Source organism: Corvus kubaryi, unplaced genomic scaffold, assembly GCF_017639235.1.
Source record: "Corvus kubaryi isolate FWS band 111438036 unplaced genomic scaffold, C.kubaryi_AGA036_p1.0 split3-37304, whole genome shotgun sequence".
NCBI lineage: Eukaryota > Metazoa > Chordata > Aves > Passeriformes > Corvidae > Corvus > Corvus kubaryi.
Genome location: NW_024582087.1, coordinates 1,460,974 through 1,477,551, shown reverse-complemented (window position 1 = coordinate 1,477,551; position 16,578 = coordinate 1,460,974). Strand labels below are relative to the sequence as shown.

The window sequence follows — 16,578 nt, the reverse complement described above, 5'->3', positions numbered from 1 at the left end:
CTGTTCACGGGGCAGTTTTGGAAGAGGATTTGATCAGAAAGGTTTTTCTTCTGTGGCTGTGCCTCTGCAGACTATCAAGGAGGAGACAGACGGGTTGCACGAAGAGCTGGAGTTCATCCGCCTCCTCGGGACCGATCTCATCTTTGCCTGTGGCGAGACTGAGAAGCCAGAAGTGAAGAAGAGCATTGATGAGGTAGGGAGAGCCAGCAGCTTCCCCTGCAGATAAAATGAGGTGGGAGCAAGCGGGAGCTCTGGTTGAAGAGCCTAACGAGTTCTGTGGGCAATCCCGTGTTCCGCAGATGAACAACGCGTGGGAAAACCTAAACAAAATGTGGAAGGAGAGGCTGGAAAAGCTGGAGGAGGCCATGCAGTCGGCTGTGCAGTACCAAGATACACTCCAAGTAAGAAGCAGGGCTGCTGGTGCGGGGTGGGTGGACCTTGGGAGCGCCACTGCGAATCCTCTCCCTGGAGTTGTGCTGGGATTTGCACTTCCTTAAGGCGGGAAACCTCTCTGAGGGAGCCCGAGCTCAACCACCAGCTCTGAGGGGGAGCAGATATTTGATTGCACTGGTCTTCCCCAAACTTTCATTTCTGCTCAGAGCAGCAGGATGAGGGGAGGGAACAGGGAGCTGGCCAGGCAGAGCTGCCCTGCCAGATGAGTTCCATAGCTGTGGGGTGGTGGAGGGACCATCCCTGTCCCCTGAATGGCTGCAGAGGGGACACTTTGCCATTCCCTCACGTTGTCCCTGCTCCTTCCAGGCCATGTTTGACTGGCTGGACAACGCTGTGATCAAACTGTGCACCATGTCCCCCGTGGGCACCGACCTGAGCACGGTCAAGGAGCAGATGAACGAGATGAAGGTACACGGGAGGGGAGGGACCAGTTCTGTGGTGCTGCTTCGCCTCACAGAGCTCCAGTGATTCACTCGCTTCTGGTTTCTGTCCCGCTTGTCTTGGCAGGAGTTTAAAATGGAGGTTTACCAGCAGCAGATTGAGATGGAAAAGCTTAATCACCAAGGTGAACTGATGCTAAAAAAGGCTACGGATGAGACAGACAGAGACATCATCAAGGAACCACTGACAGAGCTCAAACATCTCTGGGAGAACTTGGGCGAGAAGATTGCTCACAGACAGGTACAGTGAACACCTGGGGCTGTCGCAGGATGAAACTCGCTGCGGTGCTCCCAGCCCTTTCAAACTCCCCTTTTCCATCCCTGTCCTTGCCCAGCACAAGCTGGAAGCCGCCCTGCTGGCACTGGGCCAGTTCCAGCACGCCTTGGCAGAGCTGATGGCCTGGCTGACCCACACCGAGGAGCTGCTGGACGCCCAAAAACCCATCAACGGCGACCCAAAAGTCATCGAGGTCGAACTCGCAAAGCACCACGTGAGTGTTTTCCCACTCCAGATACATTTGTAGCCCATTCCCGTGGCAAGACTCAATTTCTCATGAAGGCTTTGATCCCTGGGAGCGAGCAGGGTGTTTAGGAGAGGTGTCCAATGTTTGCCCACCTCGTGCAGGTGCTGAAGAACGACGTCCTGGCCCACCAAGCGACCGTGGAGACGGTGAACAAAGCAGGGAACGAGCTGCTGGAGTCCAGCGCAGGGGACGATGCCAGCAGCCTGCGGAACCGCCTGGAGAAGCTGAATTCCTGCTGGGAATTGGTGCTGCAGAAGACAGAGGAGAGGGAGCAGCAGCTGCAGTCCACGCTCCAGCAGGTTGGGAAGAGGCGTCGGGAATGCCCCCCTGTGCAGTGGGGTGCCGCTTTCCCCTTCGTTTTGGGGGGATAGAGTTGGGGATGCACCGGGATTTTTTTTATGGAAGTTTTTCTGTAGCTCCCGTGGTTCAGTGCCTGCTAAGAAGCTCGGCGGGGACCGGGCACAGCTGTGGCTTGGGGACACACCACGTCTCACCCTCCTGAGCACGCTGGCACATCCAGCTCTGCCTCTTTATCTGGTTTCAGAGCAAACACAGCGTTACCCCTGGCACATGATCAATGGTGGCTGATGTCATCTGATCCGGGGCCGATTCTCTGTTCCCCAACAGGCTCAGGGTTTCCATGGTGAGATTGAAGACTTCCTCCTGTGGCTAACGAGGATGGAGAGCCAATTGTCGGCATCAAAACCCACGGGAGGTCTGCCAGAAACTGCCCGGGAACAGCTCAATGCCCACATGGTAATTTCTCAGGAGAGATTTTTTTTGGGGGGGGTTTTTTTAATGCTTTTAATTCAGCAAATTCCTGTGAAATATCAGCATCAAAACTTCTCCTTTCTGTGTGTGGTGGGGAGAAGAGGCTGCTCTGGTCTCCTCTCACAGATCATTTTGCTCTTGATGCCTGGAACAACCATCAGGATGCTTTAACCACCTTTTCTCAGCTCCAAGTTTTGCTCTGCTGTCACTTCCCCGCCTGTCCTCAACCTCATGTTCCCATCACCTGGAGCTTTGCAGCACGACATGTTCCCTCTCCAGGCTTTTCCCTGCCTAACCCTTCTGTGGTGGCTCTCTGCAGGAGCTGTACAGCCAGTTCAAAGCCAAGGAGGACGTCTACAGCCAGCTGCTGGCCAAGGGGAGGCTGATGCTGCTCAACCGCGACGACTCCGGCTCCGGCTCGAAGACGGAGCAGAGTGTGGCCCTGCTGGAGCAGAAATGGAGTCTGGTCAGCACCAAGATGGAGGAGAGAAAGGTAATGTTGAGGGAAAGATGCATCCAGCCTTGCCCCATGGCCTGACAGCAGCTGCTCCCTGCGTGCCCACTCTGCTTTCCCACACAAAGCTGGGGGTTGGTTTTTGGGGTATTTTTTTATCCTTTTCTCTTGGTTGTAAAAGTTGAGTCTGTTTTTCAGGTGGTGCTGGGTGTCAAGCTGTCAACATGGGGCTTTTTTTCTAGATAGTCATCAGAATTGGTTAAATCACACAGAAAATGAGAGTGAAATGGCACTTTGGGTTAATTCAGGCAGGTGGGAAGAAGGCTCCCGCAGCTCTCAAAGGCAGGCTTTGTTGGTCAAGCCAAACCCTCCTCCGAGCTGACTCCATCCTCAGCTTTTGGCCGGGGATGAGATAAAACAAGGCCCACGGTGGCCTGGGCCCAGAATAAATGTGCAGCCCTGCAGCTGCTGCCACCAGAATATCACCCCCCATCCAGCCAGCGCTGTCCCCACGGAGATCCCTTTCCCAGGAAGCTGAGGGTGACGCAGCTGCTCGTGTGCCGAGGAAGGTCTCCCCTTTCAGGGACCATTCTTGTTCAGAGAGAAAGCCGTGCCTTTCACTGCAGCCCCCTCCCCTTGGCAAACCAGCCGGGGCGATGAGGTTCCTGTTGCAGGGACACAAAGGCCGCCTCTGTCTGCACATCAGAGCTCTCACCCTCCGTGCTGTGTTTTTTCCTCTCTTTCTCTCCCTCCCCGCTGCCACAGGCGAAGCTGGAGGAGGCATTGGCCCTGGCCACCGACTTCCAGAACTCCCTCCAGGATTTCATCAACTGGCTGACGCTGGCTGAGCAGAGCCTGAACGTTGCACCACCCCCCAGCCTCATCCTCACCGCGGTGCTGGCCCAGATCGATGAGCACAAGGTACCCAAGGGCTCCATCCCCAGCATGGAGGGAGCCAGGGTGGCACCTCAGCTCCCCTGTGGCTTCTGGTGGTCACACCCGGCTGCTCTGAGACGTGGGACACCCTTTGCTGTTGGCAGGTGTTCGCCAACGAGGTGAACGCGCACCGGGATCGCATCATCGAGCTGGATCAGACTGGCAACCAGCTGAAGTTCCTCAGCCAGAAGCAGGACGTGGTGCTGATCAAGAACCTGCTGGTCAGCGTCCAGTCCCGCTGGGAGAAGGTGGTGCAGCGCTCGGTGGAGCGGGGACGGGCCCTTGATGACGCCAGGAAGAGAGCCAAGCAGGTGAGAGGCGTGGGGAGGGCGTGACAGACCCCAAGGAACGGCCAGCAAGGAGGTGCCAGGACCAGGAAAGAACTGGAGACACCACCAGTGTGAAGTTTCAGGCTTGCTGCTGTTGCCTTGCAGTTCCACGAAGCCTGGAAGAAGCTGATTGATTGGCTGGAGGATGCAGAGAATCACCTGGACTCCGAGCTGGAGATTTCCAACGATCCTGACAAAATCAAGCTCCAGCTCTCCAAACACAAGGTGAGTTCTGCCAAAGCCAGGCTGGTGCTGGGCACGGGGTGGAAGGGGCTCTCTTGGGAGGGTGAAAATCTGGGAATCCTCAGAGGCAGGGCCAGGCTTTCTGAAGCAGTTTTGTTTTCCCTCCATTTCCCAGGAGTTCCAGAAGACTCTGGGTGGGAAGCAGCCTGTCTACGACACCACCATCAGGACAGGCAGAGCCCTCAAAGAAAAAGCCTTGCTTCCAGATGACACTCAGAAGCTGGACAATTTGCTGGGAGAAGTCCGGGATAAGTGGGACACAGTGTGTGGAAAATCCGTGGAGAGGTGAGCCCAGCCCCAAGGCTGTGCCAGCAGCACTCGTGTGCCCAGAGGGGTTTCATGGGGTGGCTGGAGGTCACTGGGACAGGACAAAAGGAGGTGAGTTTGCCCATGGAAGTTCACTGGGATGTTTGTTTTCCAGGCAGCACAAGCTGGAAGAGGCCCTGCTGTTCTCCGGGCAGTTCATGGATGCGCTGCAGGCTTTGGTGGACTGGCTCTACAAGGTGGAGCCCCAGTTAGCTGAGGACCAGCCTGTCCACGGGGACCTCGACCTGGTCATGAACCTGATGGATGCTCACAAGGTGAGAGCAGCTTTCCCAGCTCTTCTCCAAGACCCGAGTGGAGCTTGTCCTCCCCAAGAGCCAAAGAGCAGACACGGAGTCGGTGCTTTGCCTGTCCTGCTTTCCTGCGGGGGATAGAGGGAAAAACCAGCAAAAAAAGGGGAAGAACTTCCACATTACTGGGAAGGTGATGGGAGTGGAGCTGCCTGACCTTGCTCAGCTTCTGCTGCCTCCACCCAGGTGTTCCAGAAGGAGCTGGGGAAGCGCACGGGGACAGTGCAGGTGCTCAAACGCTCGGGCCGGGAGCTCATCGAGAACAGCCGGGACGACACGACCTGGGTGAAGGTGCAGCTGCAGGAGCTGAGCAACCGCTGGGACACGGTGTGCAAGCTGTCTGTGTCCAAGCAAACCCGCCTGGAGCAGGCCCTGAAGCAGGTGAGGAGGAAACCGTGGCTGGAAAGTCTCTTGGAGAGCTTTGCTGGCCTCCAGCTTTGTTCCACGCGAAGCTCAGGGAAGAGGTTTTGCCCCAGCCAGGCCCTGCAGAGGTCCCTGCAAAGCAGCGGGGGGATATCAGCCAGTCACTGATTCTTTCTCCTCAAAAAGAGCTGATAAAGGCTGGTTTGAGGAGGGAGGATGGGAAAGATCTCACTGATGTGCACAGCAGTGATCGGACAGGCCAGGCTGGTGTTTGCCAGTGTCCAGAGAGACTTGATTGAAGATGAAAATAAAAAAAAACCCCAACCACAAAGGTCAAAGGCTCTTAAGCAGCTTTTGCATCAAGGAGGCAATTTACAGAATAAACTCTACCAGATTGCTCAGGATACAGCACTTGTGCTGTTTTTATAAACATTTCTTTCTTCAGTGCAGCTGATGCTGAGGGGAGGGAGGTGCCTGAGTGCTGCAGGACCCAAACCCCAGCCCCAAACAGGGCTTTTTTCCCCCCTTTTTATGTATTTTTAAAGCCCCTTTCAGCCCCGTCGTCACTCCAGCTGCCGGGAGCGAACCCAGCAGCCTGTTTGGGGAGGAGGAGGGCTGACAAAAGCCTGTGCTCTTGTTGCTGCAGGCTGAGGAGTTCAGGACAGCCGTGCACATGCTGCTGGAGTGGCTCTCGGAAGCAGAGCAGTCCCTGCGCTTTCGGGGAGCGCTGCCGGACGACGCCGAGGCCCTGCAGGCCCTCATCGACACCCACAAGGTAACAGGGAGCTCCAAAACACAACCCAGGCAAAGCTGAGGGGGGTGAATATCACAAAACAATTCCTTTGGGCCTTCCAGGAGTTCATGAAGAAAGTGGAAGAGAAGAGGGTGGATGTGAACGCGGCGGTGGCGATGGGCGAGGTCATCCTGGGCGCCTGCCACCCCGACTGCATCACCACCATCAAGCACTGGATCACCATCATCCGCGCCAGGTTTGAGGAGGTGAGTGCTGCAGGATTAGTTCCAGGCTGATGGTGGTCCCAGGGGTGCCCTCGGAGTGGTGGCTCCTGCTCCAGGTTCCCCACACTGGACGGTCGCCCCGTGTTTCCAACAGGTTCTCACGTGGGCAAAGCAGCACCAGCAGAGGCTGGAGTCGGCACTCTCCGAGCTGGTGGCCAATGCAGAGCTTCTGGAGGAGCTCCTGGCTTGGATCCAGTGGGCTGAGACCACCCTGATCCAGCGGGACCAGGACCCCATGCCCCAGAATATCGATCAGGTCAAAGCGCTCATCTCGGAGCACCAGGTGAGCCCTGAGCTGAGCTCGGGAGAGGCTCAGGGGGAGGGATGCTTCCCTGGCTCCCTGGGTGCAGGAGGCACTGCCTTCTCTTGGAAATCCCTCCTAAAGCAGCGTGGGACCCAACTGGGGCAAAACCAGCCCAGGGATGAACTCCAGCCCTGGCAAATCCAAGCCAGCGTTGAGCAGCAGCTCAACCACAACCTGCAGTTGCTGGCGCTGGATGCTCACCTTCCTCTGCAGGCCTGGCGTGTCCCAGTGAGGGCTGGAAGCCAAAAAATGGTGAAATTGCCAAGGGTTTTTTTATCCTTTCTGTGTTTTGACAGTCCTTTATGGAGGAGATGACACGGAAACAGCCGGACGTGGACCGGGTGACGAAGACTTACAAAAGAAAAGCTACTGAGCCTCCCCACGGGCCCTTCATCGACAAGTCCCGCAGCAACAGTGCGTCTGCTTTGGGTCCTAGGATGGCAGGAAATGAAACTCCTAGGAAGCTAATTAGCTTTGATTATCAATTAACAAGGCATCCTGCGCTAGCAGCCACCGGGAAGGCGGCTGAGACTTGTCAGGAGGGGAGAATCCGGGTGGCATTTCCCGAAGCAGCCGTGCTGGGTGTGCTGTTCCCGGGGGTGCTTGGGCCCCTCACTGCTCTCTCTCTCTCTGCAGTTGCTTTGGGATGAAGTTTTGGGGTCTTTTGATGTGGTTTCTTGAAGAGTCCAGTGCGAGTTCCTGAGTGCTGGGGGACTGTGGGTGTAGGGCTGTCTGTCCCCCTGTCCTCCTCCCTGGGGACACTGCATCCCTTGGGACAGCAGCCAGCAAGGCCCTGGGAGGTTTTCCCTTTTTTCAAACAACAAAACACATTTTGCTGCTGCTCTTCAGACTCGCTGCACCCATGAACAGCACCTCAAACAACTCCCTCTCTCCCTTTTTTCCAGGGAAATCCTTGGGGCAGGCTGCTCCCCCCAGCATGCCCATCATCTCCCAGTCAGAAACGAAGAATCCCAGGATAAACCAGCTCTCAGCACGCTGGCAGCAGGTCTGGCTGCTGGCCCTGGAGAGGCAGAGGAAGCTCAACGATGCCCTGGACAGGCTGGAGGAGGTAACAGCCCCTGGCTGCTCCGGGCAGGGTGGGAGCTGGGAGTTCATCCCCAGAGAGGTGCAAGAAGCAATTTTAAATCAGTGCTGCCCCAGACAGTTCCTGCTGCCTTCCCAGAAATGCCCAAATCAAATATTCCTAAAATGTTAAGACTAAAAACCCTTTGGTAATTCAGTAATTAACTGCACATTAACCAACTTTGTGCCCCTGTATTTGGTATCTGTAGAGTTAATGATAGCCAGGCCCTGCTTTCCTCCTAGTAATTAGTTTTAAACAATTACTGTCTCTATTTTGTCCAACCATCTAATGTAATTTTTGTTTTTATTTACGCTTAACAAAGCAGCTATGCCCAGAAGTGAGTGGTTTTTTTTTTTGTTTTCTGTTGCTTTTGCTGTAGGTCAGTTCAGTTCCTTCGTATCCATGTTTTTTCTTTGTTGCTTTTCACCCCAAGAATGTTCAGAGAGAGACCAAAAAAGAAAAAACAAACAAAAAAAACCAAACCCCTTAAAATTGTTGTCTTACCTTGGTGTGAGCTGCTTGAGCTGGTGGGGTCGTGGGGGTCCTTTTGGGGTGGGGAGATAAAGAAGGGTGTTTAAATTGGAGGGTTTGAGGCTGGGACTTGGAGTGCTGGAAGATGAGCAAGAAATCCCTTAGACAGACAGGGAGAGGGGAGATCCATGCCCAAAATGATGCTGGTGGTGGGAATTCCTCCCTGGCAAGTCCGTGGGATGAGGAAGCATCCCCAGAAGGCCGAGCAGACGGGGTGTGTGTGTGTCTGTGTGCCCGTAGCTGACCTTCCCTGCCTGTGTGTCCCCACAGCAGCGTGGGGGACGCTGCATCCCACGCTCCTGGGATGCACAGTCCACTCCACGTGCTGCCTGTCGGCTCTGCTGTGTGTCCTGTGCTGCTGGGAATTCAGTTTGGGCAGCCCCTCACTGGGAGTTCTCTGGATAAATCCAGATGAACCTTCCCGGGAGGGCGGGCAGGGAGCGGGAGCGCCGGGAGCTCAGCCCCGGCGGGGGTTTTGGGGCGGTTCTGTGGGTGCTGCTCCTTCGAGATTTCCCCCACTGACTCCCCCTGGGTTTTCCTTCCAGTTGAAGGAGTTTGCCAACTTCGACTTCGACGTCTGGAGGAAGAAGTACATGCGCTGGATGAACCACAAGAAATCCCGCGTGATGGATTTCTTCCGGCGCATCGACAAGGACCAGGACGGGAAGATCACCCGGCAGGAGTTCATCGACGGCATCCTGGCTTCCAGTGAGTCCCTGGAGCCAGCCTGGAAAACAACCTCGCTGCTCCTGCAGCCCTGTCTCATCCTTCCCTCATTCCCTTCTCCTTCCAGAATTCCCCACCACAAAGCTGGAGATGACGGCGGTGGCCGATATCTTTGACCGCGACGGCGACGGCTACATCGACTACTACGAGTTTGTGGCCGCCCTCCATCCCAACAAGGACGCCTACAGACCCACCACTGATGCTGACAAGATCGAGGATGAGGTGAAGCACCAAAAAAAGGGGTGCTCAGCAGGGTTGGGGGCGGTTCAGGCTGCGGGTTGGCAGTGGGGAAGAGACAAATCAGGTTAAAAGTAATTGGTTGGGACTGAGCGTGTTTGAGAACGAAAGGCTGCTTGGGGCTGATTTGTACTGGGAGAGGCTCCCAAAATCCTGGTTCCTCACCTCTCGTGTTGGTGGTGGCAGGTCACCAGGCAAGTGGCCCAGTGCAAATGTGCCAAGAGGTTCCAAGTGGAGCAGATCGGCGAGAACAAATACCGGGTAAGGCAGAGGGGACGGAAAATTCCCCAAATCCCGCTCCCCCTTCCCACCCAGGGAGGGGGCATCACCCAGGGGGTGCCCAGCCCGGCACGGGGGGACCCGGGGTGAGGCGGAGGCCTCGTCCCCCTGGCACGGAGGTGGCTGGGATGTGTTTTCCCAGCTCCATCCTTGGCCCCAGGGCGTTCCCTGGATTGGGAGAACATAAAAGTGTCCCTGTTCTGGGGCAGCTGGCCCGGGGGCCCCGTGAAACGCCGCATTCACTGCGCCGGAGCCGCCCTTGAAGTTTCCCTCCTGGATGAGTGTACCTTACGCCTGTGTTTTTCTTAGCTCACTCCCGAAGAAGGGAGAATAATTTCCTGACAGAATCTCTTTGTAACGAGCTGCTGTTTATGTTTCAAACCCTTCACCGAGGCGAAGTGGCGGCAGAATTCCCACTTCCCTGCCCCCGCTGGGTTTGGGGCTGATGCTCCGGCCGGGAGGAGCCCATCCCCCTCCAGCAGCGCTGGCCCCAACCCCTCAGAGCTTCTCCTTCCCCCCCAAACAGCCCAAAGCCCCCCAAATTTCTAACTCCTGCAGTTAACAGATTTTGTTGTTATTGCACTGTTAATCCCATAAATGTTTTTCTTGTTTTTCTTTCCCCTCCTCTTCCCTCTGGACTTTCCTCCCCTCTCCCCGTTGTTCCCTCTCCCTACAACTCCTCTCCCTCCATAGTTCTTCCTCGGCAATCAGGTACAGTTTGCCTCGTGGTGCTGTCTCTCACCTCTGGAGTTTCTTTAACCACCGTAGCTCTGTGTGTCGTGGTGCTGCTCTGTCCTGTGGTGCTGTGGGAGGATGTGATGTGGGAGAGCCTGGTACAGAGGAGTGCCACCCCCCTCCCAAAAAAAAAAAAAAGACTGGGGAGAAAAAAGGGAGAAAATTTGATGGAAAAAGCAGGATTTGGCAAAAGAGGAGAGGTTTTTCTCTCTGGGCTCCTCTCTTGGATATACTGGGGGTGTTGAGGTGCTGGATCGTGGCACTGGGGTGCAGATGGATGTGTTCTCCTGAGGGGAACTGGGGGGGTACAACCTGCACCAGGCTCCGGGCGGGTTTGGACCGTGATCACCGTGGAATGGGAGCGCTGAGTAATCCTGTAGGACAACTAAACCCTCATCCTGCTACTCGCACTGAGTAACTCCTCACTGGAGCAAGGCTCCCCTCCCAGAACCTGCATGTATCCTGGTAGTGCCGTGACCCAAGATAAGCCCAGCTGCCCCGGGGGGCACAGCCCCCTTTGGAACAGGGCTGGAGCACCCCGAGCCCTTCTGATGTCCCCACTGCCCCTGCCCAGATCAAAAACAGCTTCTTTTTCACGTGCAGTGATGGTGGCCACCCAGAAAGATGCCCCAAAAGGTGCCCAAAATGAAACACGCTTGGGTGTTGGAAGTGGATGAGAGCTCTGGCTTTAGTTCAGGCAGTGATTATAGAAATGTTTTCAGCAAAAACTGAGAAATCCTGAGAATTGACTCGTCCCTGGTGGGGTTGGGTCTTGAAGGACACCTCATGTAGAGCCTGGAGAGAGGCAAGGAGCTGCCCTGCTCCCTTCCCTGCCTGTGGGCACAGTGGCAGCTCTTCAGCTGAGAAAAGCACAGCTTGGTGGGACCTCGAGCAGGGAGGTCCAGGTCCCACGTCCCTGCAGGTCAGAGATGTCACCTCCTGCCCTGACCCATCCCAGTCACTTTGCACCCTCTGTTCTCATTGAACCTCTTATTTTTGCATCTCCACCCACAGAAAATGTTCCTGTTTGGGGTTTTTTTCCCCCCTTTTTTGATCATTCTGGAGAGGGTCTCACTTTCAAAAGCTGGTTGTGCTGTCTTCTCATCCCAGCAGGTGCTCTGCAGACCTGGATGCAGAGCTGCCACACCCCAGCCAGGCTCTCCACGTCCCTCCCAAGGCTGGCAGACACCCAGGAGCCTGGGTTTGGGTGTCCAGGAGATTTAGGGGAGCTTTATGAACACATGCTTCTGATCTGGGGTGCACTTCCTTTGATATCGCAGGCATCTCAAACCACTAATGGACATGGCAGTCACTAATCACCATTGCTGGGGATTGCTGCCTGGATTCCCATCACTCTGCACTCACCCAAACATCCTCACTGGCAGATTGCTGCAGCAGGGGCTTTGGGGCTGCTGGGGTCAAGTCTGAGGCTCAGGGGAACCCCTGGATTTCAGACTTGGTGGTGATCAGAGGTGCCGCGCTCGACTTGTCCTGCTGAACCCGCCGGCTCTTTCCCACGTGGGCTGCACCAGCAGGGTCAGGGCATTGCCAGCCTCTCTTTCCTTCACAAATAAAGAGAAAAAAAGCTACCATTCTGGCTGAGAAAAGCCATCCAACCCCCAAATTCTAAAATCTTTGTTGCTCTTAAAAAAAAAACCCTTTAAAATCAAAGGATTTGGGTTGGTTGCGTCATCTTCAAACCTTCGAAGGCAGGAAAACTCCACATCAATTGGTGTTAACCTTGCACTTACTCCAGAAGAACCTGCCTGGAGAAGCCTCAGAACCATGAGACAGGTGGATGAAAGCCTTTGGTGCAGCCTGGTGAGGGAAGCAGCTGTGTTCACCCCGGTTGTTCCCCTTTCCCTGACCTCTCCCTTGGCCCCACAGTTCGGCGATTCCCAGCAGCTGCGGCTGGTCCGTATCCTGCGGAGCACGGTCATGGTCCGTGTGGGCGGAGGATGGATGGCCCTGGATGAGTTCCTGGTGAAGAATGACCCGTGCAGAGGTAAGGCTTGATGCAATCAGTGTCTTCCCACCCACTGAGGGGAGTTGGGATGCTGTGGCTGAGGTGGCCAGCGTGGGTCATTATCCAAATGGGCAGGAGCTGGAGAAAACAGATCCAAAGCGAACCAGGAACTTGGAATCACAGGGTCTGGTGATGCTGCAGCAGAGCTGGCAGTGTTTATCCGGGTGTGGAAGGAGGAGAGGAGGGAAGGGTTGTGTTTTCCTTGGATTTGAGACCCCAAAAGTGGAGCTGCAGCACTGTGCTGGGGGTCCTGGCTTCCCTCGGGTGTTTGTGTGGCTCTGGGGGTGATGGAGTGAGGTTTAGTAGAGGTGACCTGAAGGAATTCCAAAGGTTCAAAACCAGGAGGTGATAAAATCCCAGTCTCAACACGCTGGGGAGATGCTCCAGCCCAGGATCTGTGAACCTGTGGTGCTGCTCCACGGGGCACTGATGGTCCAGGCTCATTCTGCTGGACAAGGAGACATTTCTCCTGTGGCTTTGAGCCTCTCTCTGATGCATTTTTAATCCACGTTTTCTCAGTTTATTTCTTGTCTTCAGAGCAGCAGTAAAAGGAACTAATTTAGAAACCCTGAGCTGGGCAGGACCGTGCACCTTAAATACCTCTTTTGATGGTGCTGGGTCTTCTTCCAGTGCTTCAAAATGAACTATTTCCCCCCATTTTTGCCTTTGAGGGTGGAAGTGTGACCCTTCTTCTTTATTCCAGAGCCAGATTTGAGTTGTAAAAAGGGCTGCATTTAGACACTATTGTCCATGGGGCTGGGTTGGATTTTTGGGGGGATTTTGAGCACCGTGTCCTGCTTTAAGGGTTGTTGGTAAGTGTCACCTCGCACAAGTGCATCCCAGGTGAAGCAACAAAGATGTTTTGGTGCAGTATTAATGCAGGAAAATTCAAGTGCAAGAATTCTGCTCCTGGGTGAGCAGAGCGTAGGGAAGAGAGACAGCAGCATGGAAGAAGGGAGGAACCACCTTGATCCTGGGTTTTTAGAGAGGAACCACCTTGATCCTGGGTTTTTAGAGTGGAACCACCTCAATCCTGGGCTTTTAGGGAGGAACCACCTTGATCCTGGATTTTTAGGGAGGAACCATCTCAATCCTGGGTTTTCAGGGAGGAACCACCTCAATCCTGGGTTTTTAGGGAGGAACCACCTCAATCCTGGGTTTTTAGGGAGGAACCACCTTGATCCTGGGTTTTTAGAGTGGAACCACCTCAATCCTGGGTTTTTAGAGTGGAACCACCTCAATCCTGGGCTTTTAGGGAGGAATCACCTTGATCCTGGGTTTTTAGGGCCGTGCTTGGTGAGATTTGGAAGGGACAGCTGGGATAACACAGAGCAGGGCCACACACTCTGAGTGTGGAGAGCTGGGATCACCTCCTTCCCAAAACGTCGAGGTTCCACTGCTCAGAGCCACCGGGCGCTGGACAAGAACCACGACCGGGGCACAGAGCAGGATTAGCCAGGGGCTGGCCGGGTCTGGAGCGGGTTTTGGAGAGCGCTCCACGTTCCCCTGGGGTCTCTGGGATGTTAATTGCTTCGGATATGTCTTGTTCAAGCTGCTGCATTCCGTGCTCCGGCTGCCCGACGGCTGTTGCTGAAAGCAGCATGATTTACAGCGCGCGCCGCTCGCTCCGGGGAGCCCGCGGGCTTTTCCTGCTCCTCCTCCGCCCTTCAGGCTTTGCAGCAGACGCTTTGCAGCGCTGACATCGAGGTTGTTTCTATCCCTTGCTTATCTCAGCGCGGCGCTTCCCTCCTGCAGTTGCTTTCTTGGCTTTCTGCTCCGTAATCCGTCGGCTCCGGAATGCCTCCGGTGTCCCGTAAGGCTCGGTGCATGCCCTCGCTCTCTGTTCCAACACCCCTGAGCATGAAACACTCTGGCACGCGTCAGCTGGCCCAGGATGAAGCCCACAGACCTTCTCCCTGCTTGGTTGCCCCCTTGCTTGTGGAAGGGAGACGCATTCCAGCTCTTTGAGGCGTTTGGATGAAAGTTTGGAGAAGTCGGTTTTTAACGGCTGGTTGGAAAAGTTGGGAAGTTGGTTTTCCCTCCTCTCTCCCCAAAAACGCGTGGAGAGCTGCCCAGAGCTGCGAGAGAGCAGAATCTCTCTCGGATTCTCAAGAATCTCAACCCTTCAAAGCTGCTCTTGCTGTTTTTAAGGCACGTTGAAGATGGCATTGGCCGCTGTTGTGACATGGTGAGTTTAAAGGCCATCGGGATGCTTTTGCACCAGAGAGGAACAGAGCATCCACTGTGAATTCTGGCCCTGGGGCAGCTTTTAATCAGCCAGTTTCTCAAAGAGCTGATCCGTGGCAGGAGGTGGTTCTAAGGCAGAGCAGGAGAACCAGGGCTGCCCTCGGAGATGGGCGTGGGGAGATGCCCAAGGAAGCTGCTCCCAGCCCTGGAGCCTCCTGATCCCCAGTGAGGATGTCGTGTCCCTCCAAACCTGAGCTCTCCTTTCTCCCCTTGCAGCACGAGGACGGACCAACCTGGAGCTGCGGGAGAAGTTCATCCTGCCGGAAGGAGCCTCGCAGGGAATGACCCCGTTCCGGTCGCGGGGCCGGAGATCCAAACCTTCCTCCAGGGCAGCCTCCCCGACACGATCCAGCTCCAGCGCCAGCCAGAGCAACCACAGCTGCGCCTCCATGCCATCCTCTCCGGCCACTCCGGCCAGCGGAGCCAAGGTGGGGCTCAGGGGTGAAGCTCTCCCTTCCCTTTAGCAACTGGGTGGTCTCCAAAGCCCAGAGGAGGAGCTGCAGGAGGTGCTGGGAGGAGGAAGGTTGGGGCTTGGGCTTGATGAGGGCTCTAGAAGGTGCTCACCGGCGTCCAGGTGGGATGGGGTGGGATGCTGCAGGACAGGTTTGGTTTTCAGGCCAGCCTTGGATCCCTGTGGCTCCACAGGAGGGTCCCCAGCGCTCGCCGTGCAGCCGGAGGCTCCTGGTGCCCGAGGCAGGGCTGTGGTGTCAGGAGGAAGCCACCACCCCTCATCTCTCCTTCCCCACCCCATCATTATTCTATCACCCACTGGGTTTTTTCCCTTTAATTTAATTTATGTCATCCCTGTTTGGTTCTCGCTCCGTTTTAGTGCCGTTCCCCCCCCCCCCCCAGTTTTCCGGATCCTTTCCCCATTTCTCTTCTCCTTTTTTTTTTTTATTTTTTTTTTACCACTCATTCCACCTCTCCCCCCCTTTTCCTTGGCTTTTCCATTTCGCAGACTCCACACCACTTCTCTCGATGTTATGACAAACCCTGGTTGATAAACAGTAAAGCGAGCACCCCCCTGAGGGGATTCGATTATTCCGACTTCCAGCTCCCGAGCGCCGAGGTAGAGTATGGTCTGCCAGCCCCAAGGAGCTGCTGGCAGGCCGGAGTGCCCCTGGCACGGAGTCACCCTGCTCCCGTGCCTGCTCCTAACGCTTTCCTCGTGGTAGAGCAGCGCTTGTAGCACCGCTAACGCTCCGGCTGTTGGCGTTTTTCATGGGTCTCCAACTCGGCTTAAAACACAAGTATCGGCTTCAGAGCGAAGCACAGCGCTTTCAATTGGCCTCCCCCTGCTTCCAAACCACGTTAATCCTCTCGTGCCTTGAGAAATGTATTCATTTTCCCGAGCTTTATTGGAAAAGGGGCCGCGTTTGGCTTCCCGAAATTGAAATGCAGCAGCCGAGTGGAGACTTGAAAATCAGCTACAGCGCATGCGCCGTAACCACACCGCCTCATTCTGCGGAGGGCTTGTGTTTATCACCGTGGTAAAGCACGTCTGGTGTGTCCAGCCACCGCCTTGATGCTCCCAGGAGGATGGATTTGGGCTGAGATTTGGGTTTTCTCCTTAAGTTTTCAGCCTCCTCGTGGACTTTCCCTGCCCTCGCGAGTGGGTGCTGAGAAGCACCGGGTAGATCCCGGTGGTTCACTGTGCTGTTGAGGTAGCTGCGTCTTGCTCAGCGGTGCTTCCACGTGGAAAAGGGGTTCATTTGATTCATCAGGAGGTCAGGAGCACTTCCCCGGTTGCCCTAAATTGCTGCTTGCTGCCTATTTTAAAATAGGATCAAGGATGAGAATCGAAATCTCTGGTGATGACAGCGGTGCCTCGAAAATCGCGCGTTAATGGATTTTGATTCCCTCAGCTGCCCCCTCTCCCCCTGCAGCTCCAGTTTCATCACATCCCAACATTTCTGAGGTTCCCAAAAAATCACAAAATTGCAGGGGATGGAGGAAAACCCCTCCAGCTGTCGCTTTAAAGCTCTGTGGGGAATGCCCTCTGGGATCCGTGCCCATCTATCCAGGGATGCAGCACCCCAAAAACCCCCAGGGCTGGGGTCGCTTTCCTGCAGCGCTGCCCCAAACCCAGAGCTTTGGATGGTGAACAGAAACTGGAGCTGCCTTTTCCAGCTGGATCCAGGTGCCCTCGCCCTGCTGGCACCTTCCCCTCGGCTCCCTGCAGCAGTGGCAGGAGCAGAGTTGCCTGTTGTGCTGCTTCACCCCACACCAGCTGCACTTCCCACATCTCAAAGGTCGGGGAAAAGC

General features: G+C 55.4%; 1 protein-coding gene and 1 long non-coding RNA gene across 26 annotated transcripts in view; one reads left to right on the top strand and one right to left on the bottom strand.

Moving 5' to 3' along the window:
• The window catches only part of MACF1 (microtubule actin crosslinking factor 1), a 128,877-nt gene extending 112,305 nt beyond the window's left edge, over positions 1-16,572 (top strand). For 13 of the 25 annotated variants that reach the window (XM_042015687.1, XM_042015689.1, XM_042015685.1 and 10 more), the window contains 27 exons: positions 71-193; positions 300-401; positions 760-861; positions 961-1,134; positions 1,229-1,384; positions 1,519-1,716; positions 2,045-2,173; positions 2,508-2,681; positions 3,408-3,563; positions 3,683-3,889; positions 4,013-4,132; positions 4,266-4,435; positions 4,572-4,731; positions 4,951-5,145; positions 5,774-5,902; positions 5,983-6,126; positions 6,239-6,427; positions 6,745-6,862; positions 7,354-7,517; positions 7,855-7,869; positions 8,609-8,771; positions 8,857-9,011; positions 9,213-9,287; positions 9,999-10,016; positions 11,928-12,045; positions 14,530-14,741; positions 15,272-16,572. In XM_042015687.1, coding sequence (XP_041871621.1) covers positions 71-193; positions 300-401; positions 760-861; positions 961-1,134; positions 1,229-1,384; positions 1,519-1,716; positions 2,045-2,173; positions 2,508-2,681; positions 3,408-3,563; positions 3,683-3,889; positions 4,013-4,132; positions 4,266-4,435; positions 4,572-4,731; positions 4,951-5,145; positions 5,774-5,902; positions 5,983-6,126; positions 6,239-6,427; positions 6,745-6,862; positions 7,354-7,517; positions 7,855-7,869; positions 8,609-8,771; positions 8,857-9,011; positions 9,213-9,287; positions 9,999-10,016; positions 11,928-12,045; positions 14,530-14,741; positions 15,272-15,502 — 3,897 coding nt within the window. In that variant the 3' untranslated portion in view covers positions 15,503-16,572. The remainder of the gene's footprint in view (positions 1-70; positions 194-299; positions 402-759; positions 862-960; positions 1,135-1,228; positions 1,385-1,518; positions 1,717-2,044; positions 2,174-2,507; positions 2,682-3,407; positions 3,564-3,682; positions 3,890-4,012; positions 4,133-4,265; positions 4,436-4,571; positions 4,732-4,950; positions 5,146-5,773; positions 5,903-5,982; positions 6,127-6,238; positions 6,428-6,744; positions 6,863-7,353; positions 7,518-7,854; positions 7,870-8,608; positions 8,772-8,856; positions 9,012-9,212; positions 9,288-9,998; positions 10,017-11,927; positions 12,046-14,529; positions 14,742-15,271) is intronic. The other 12 variants (XM_042015692.1, XM_042015695.1, XM_042015693.1 and 9 more) reach the window with 4 other exon arrangements.
• On the bottom strand, positions 13,020-13,387 carry LOC121658631. The gene is made up of 2 exons (XR_006014016.1): positions 13,333-13,387; positions 13,020-13,122 (listed from the first exon to the last, which is right to left on the bottom strand). It is a non-coding gene; the product is annotated as an uncharacterized LOC121658631 (long non-coding RNA).
• Positions 16,573-16,578: the final 6 nt, after the last annotated feature.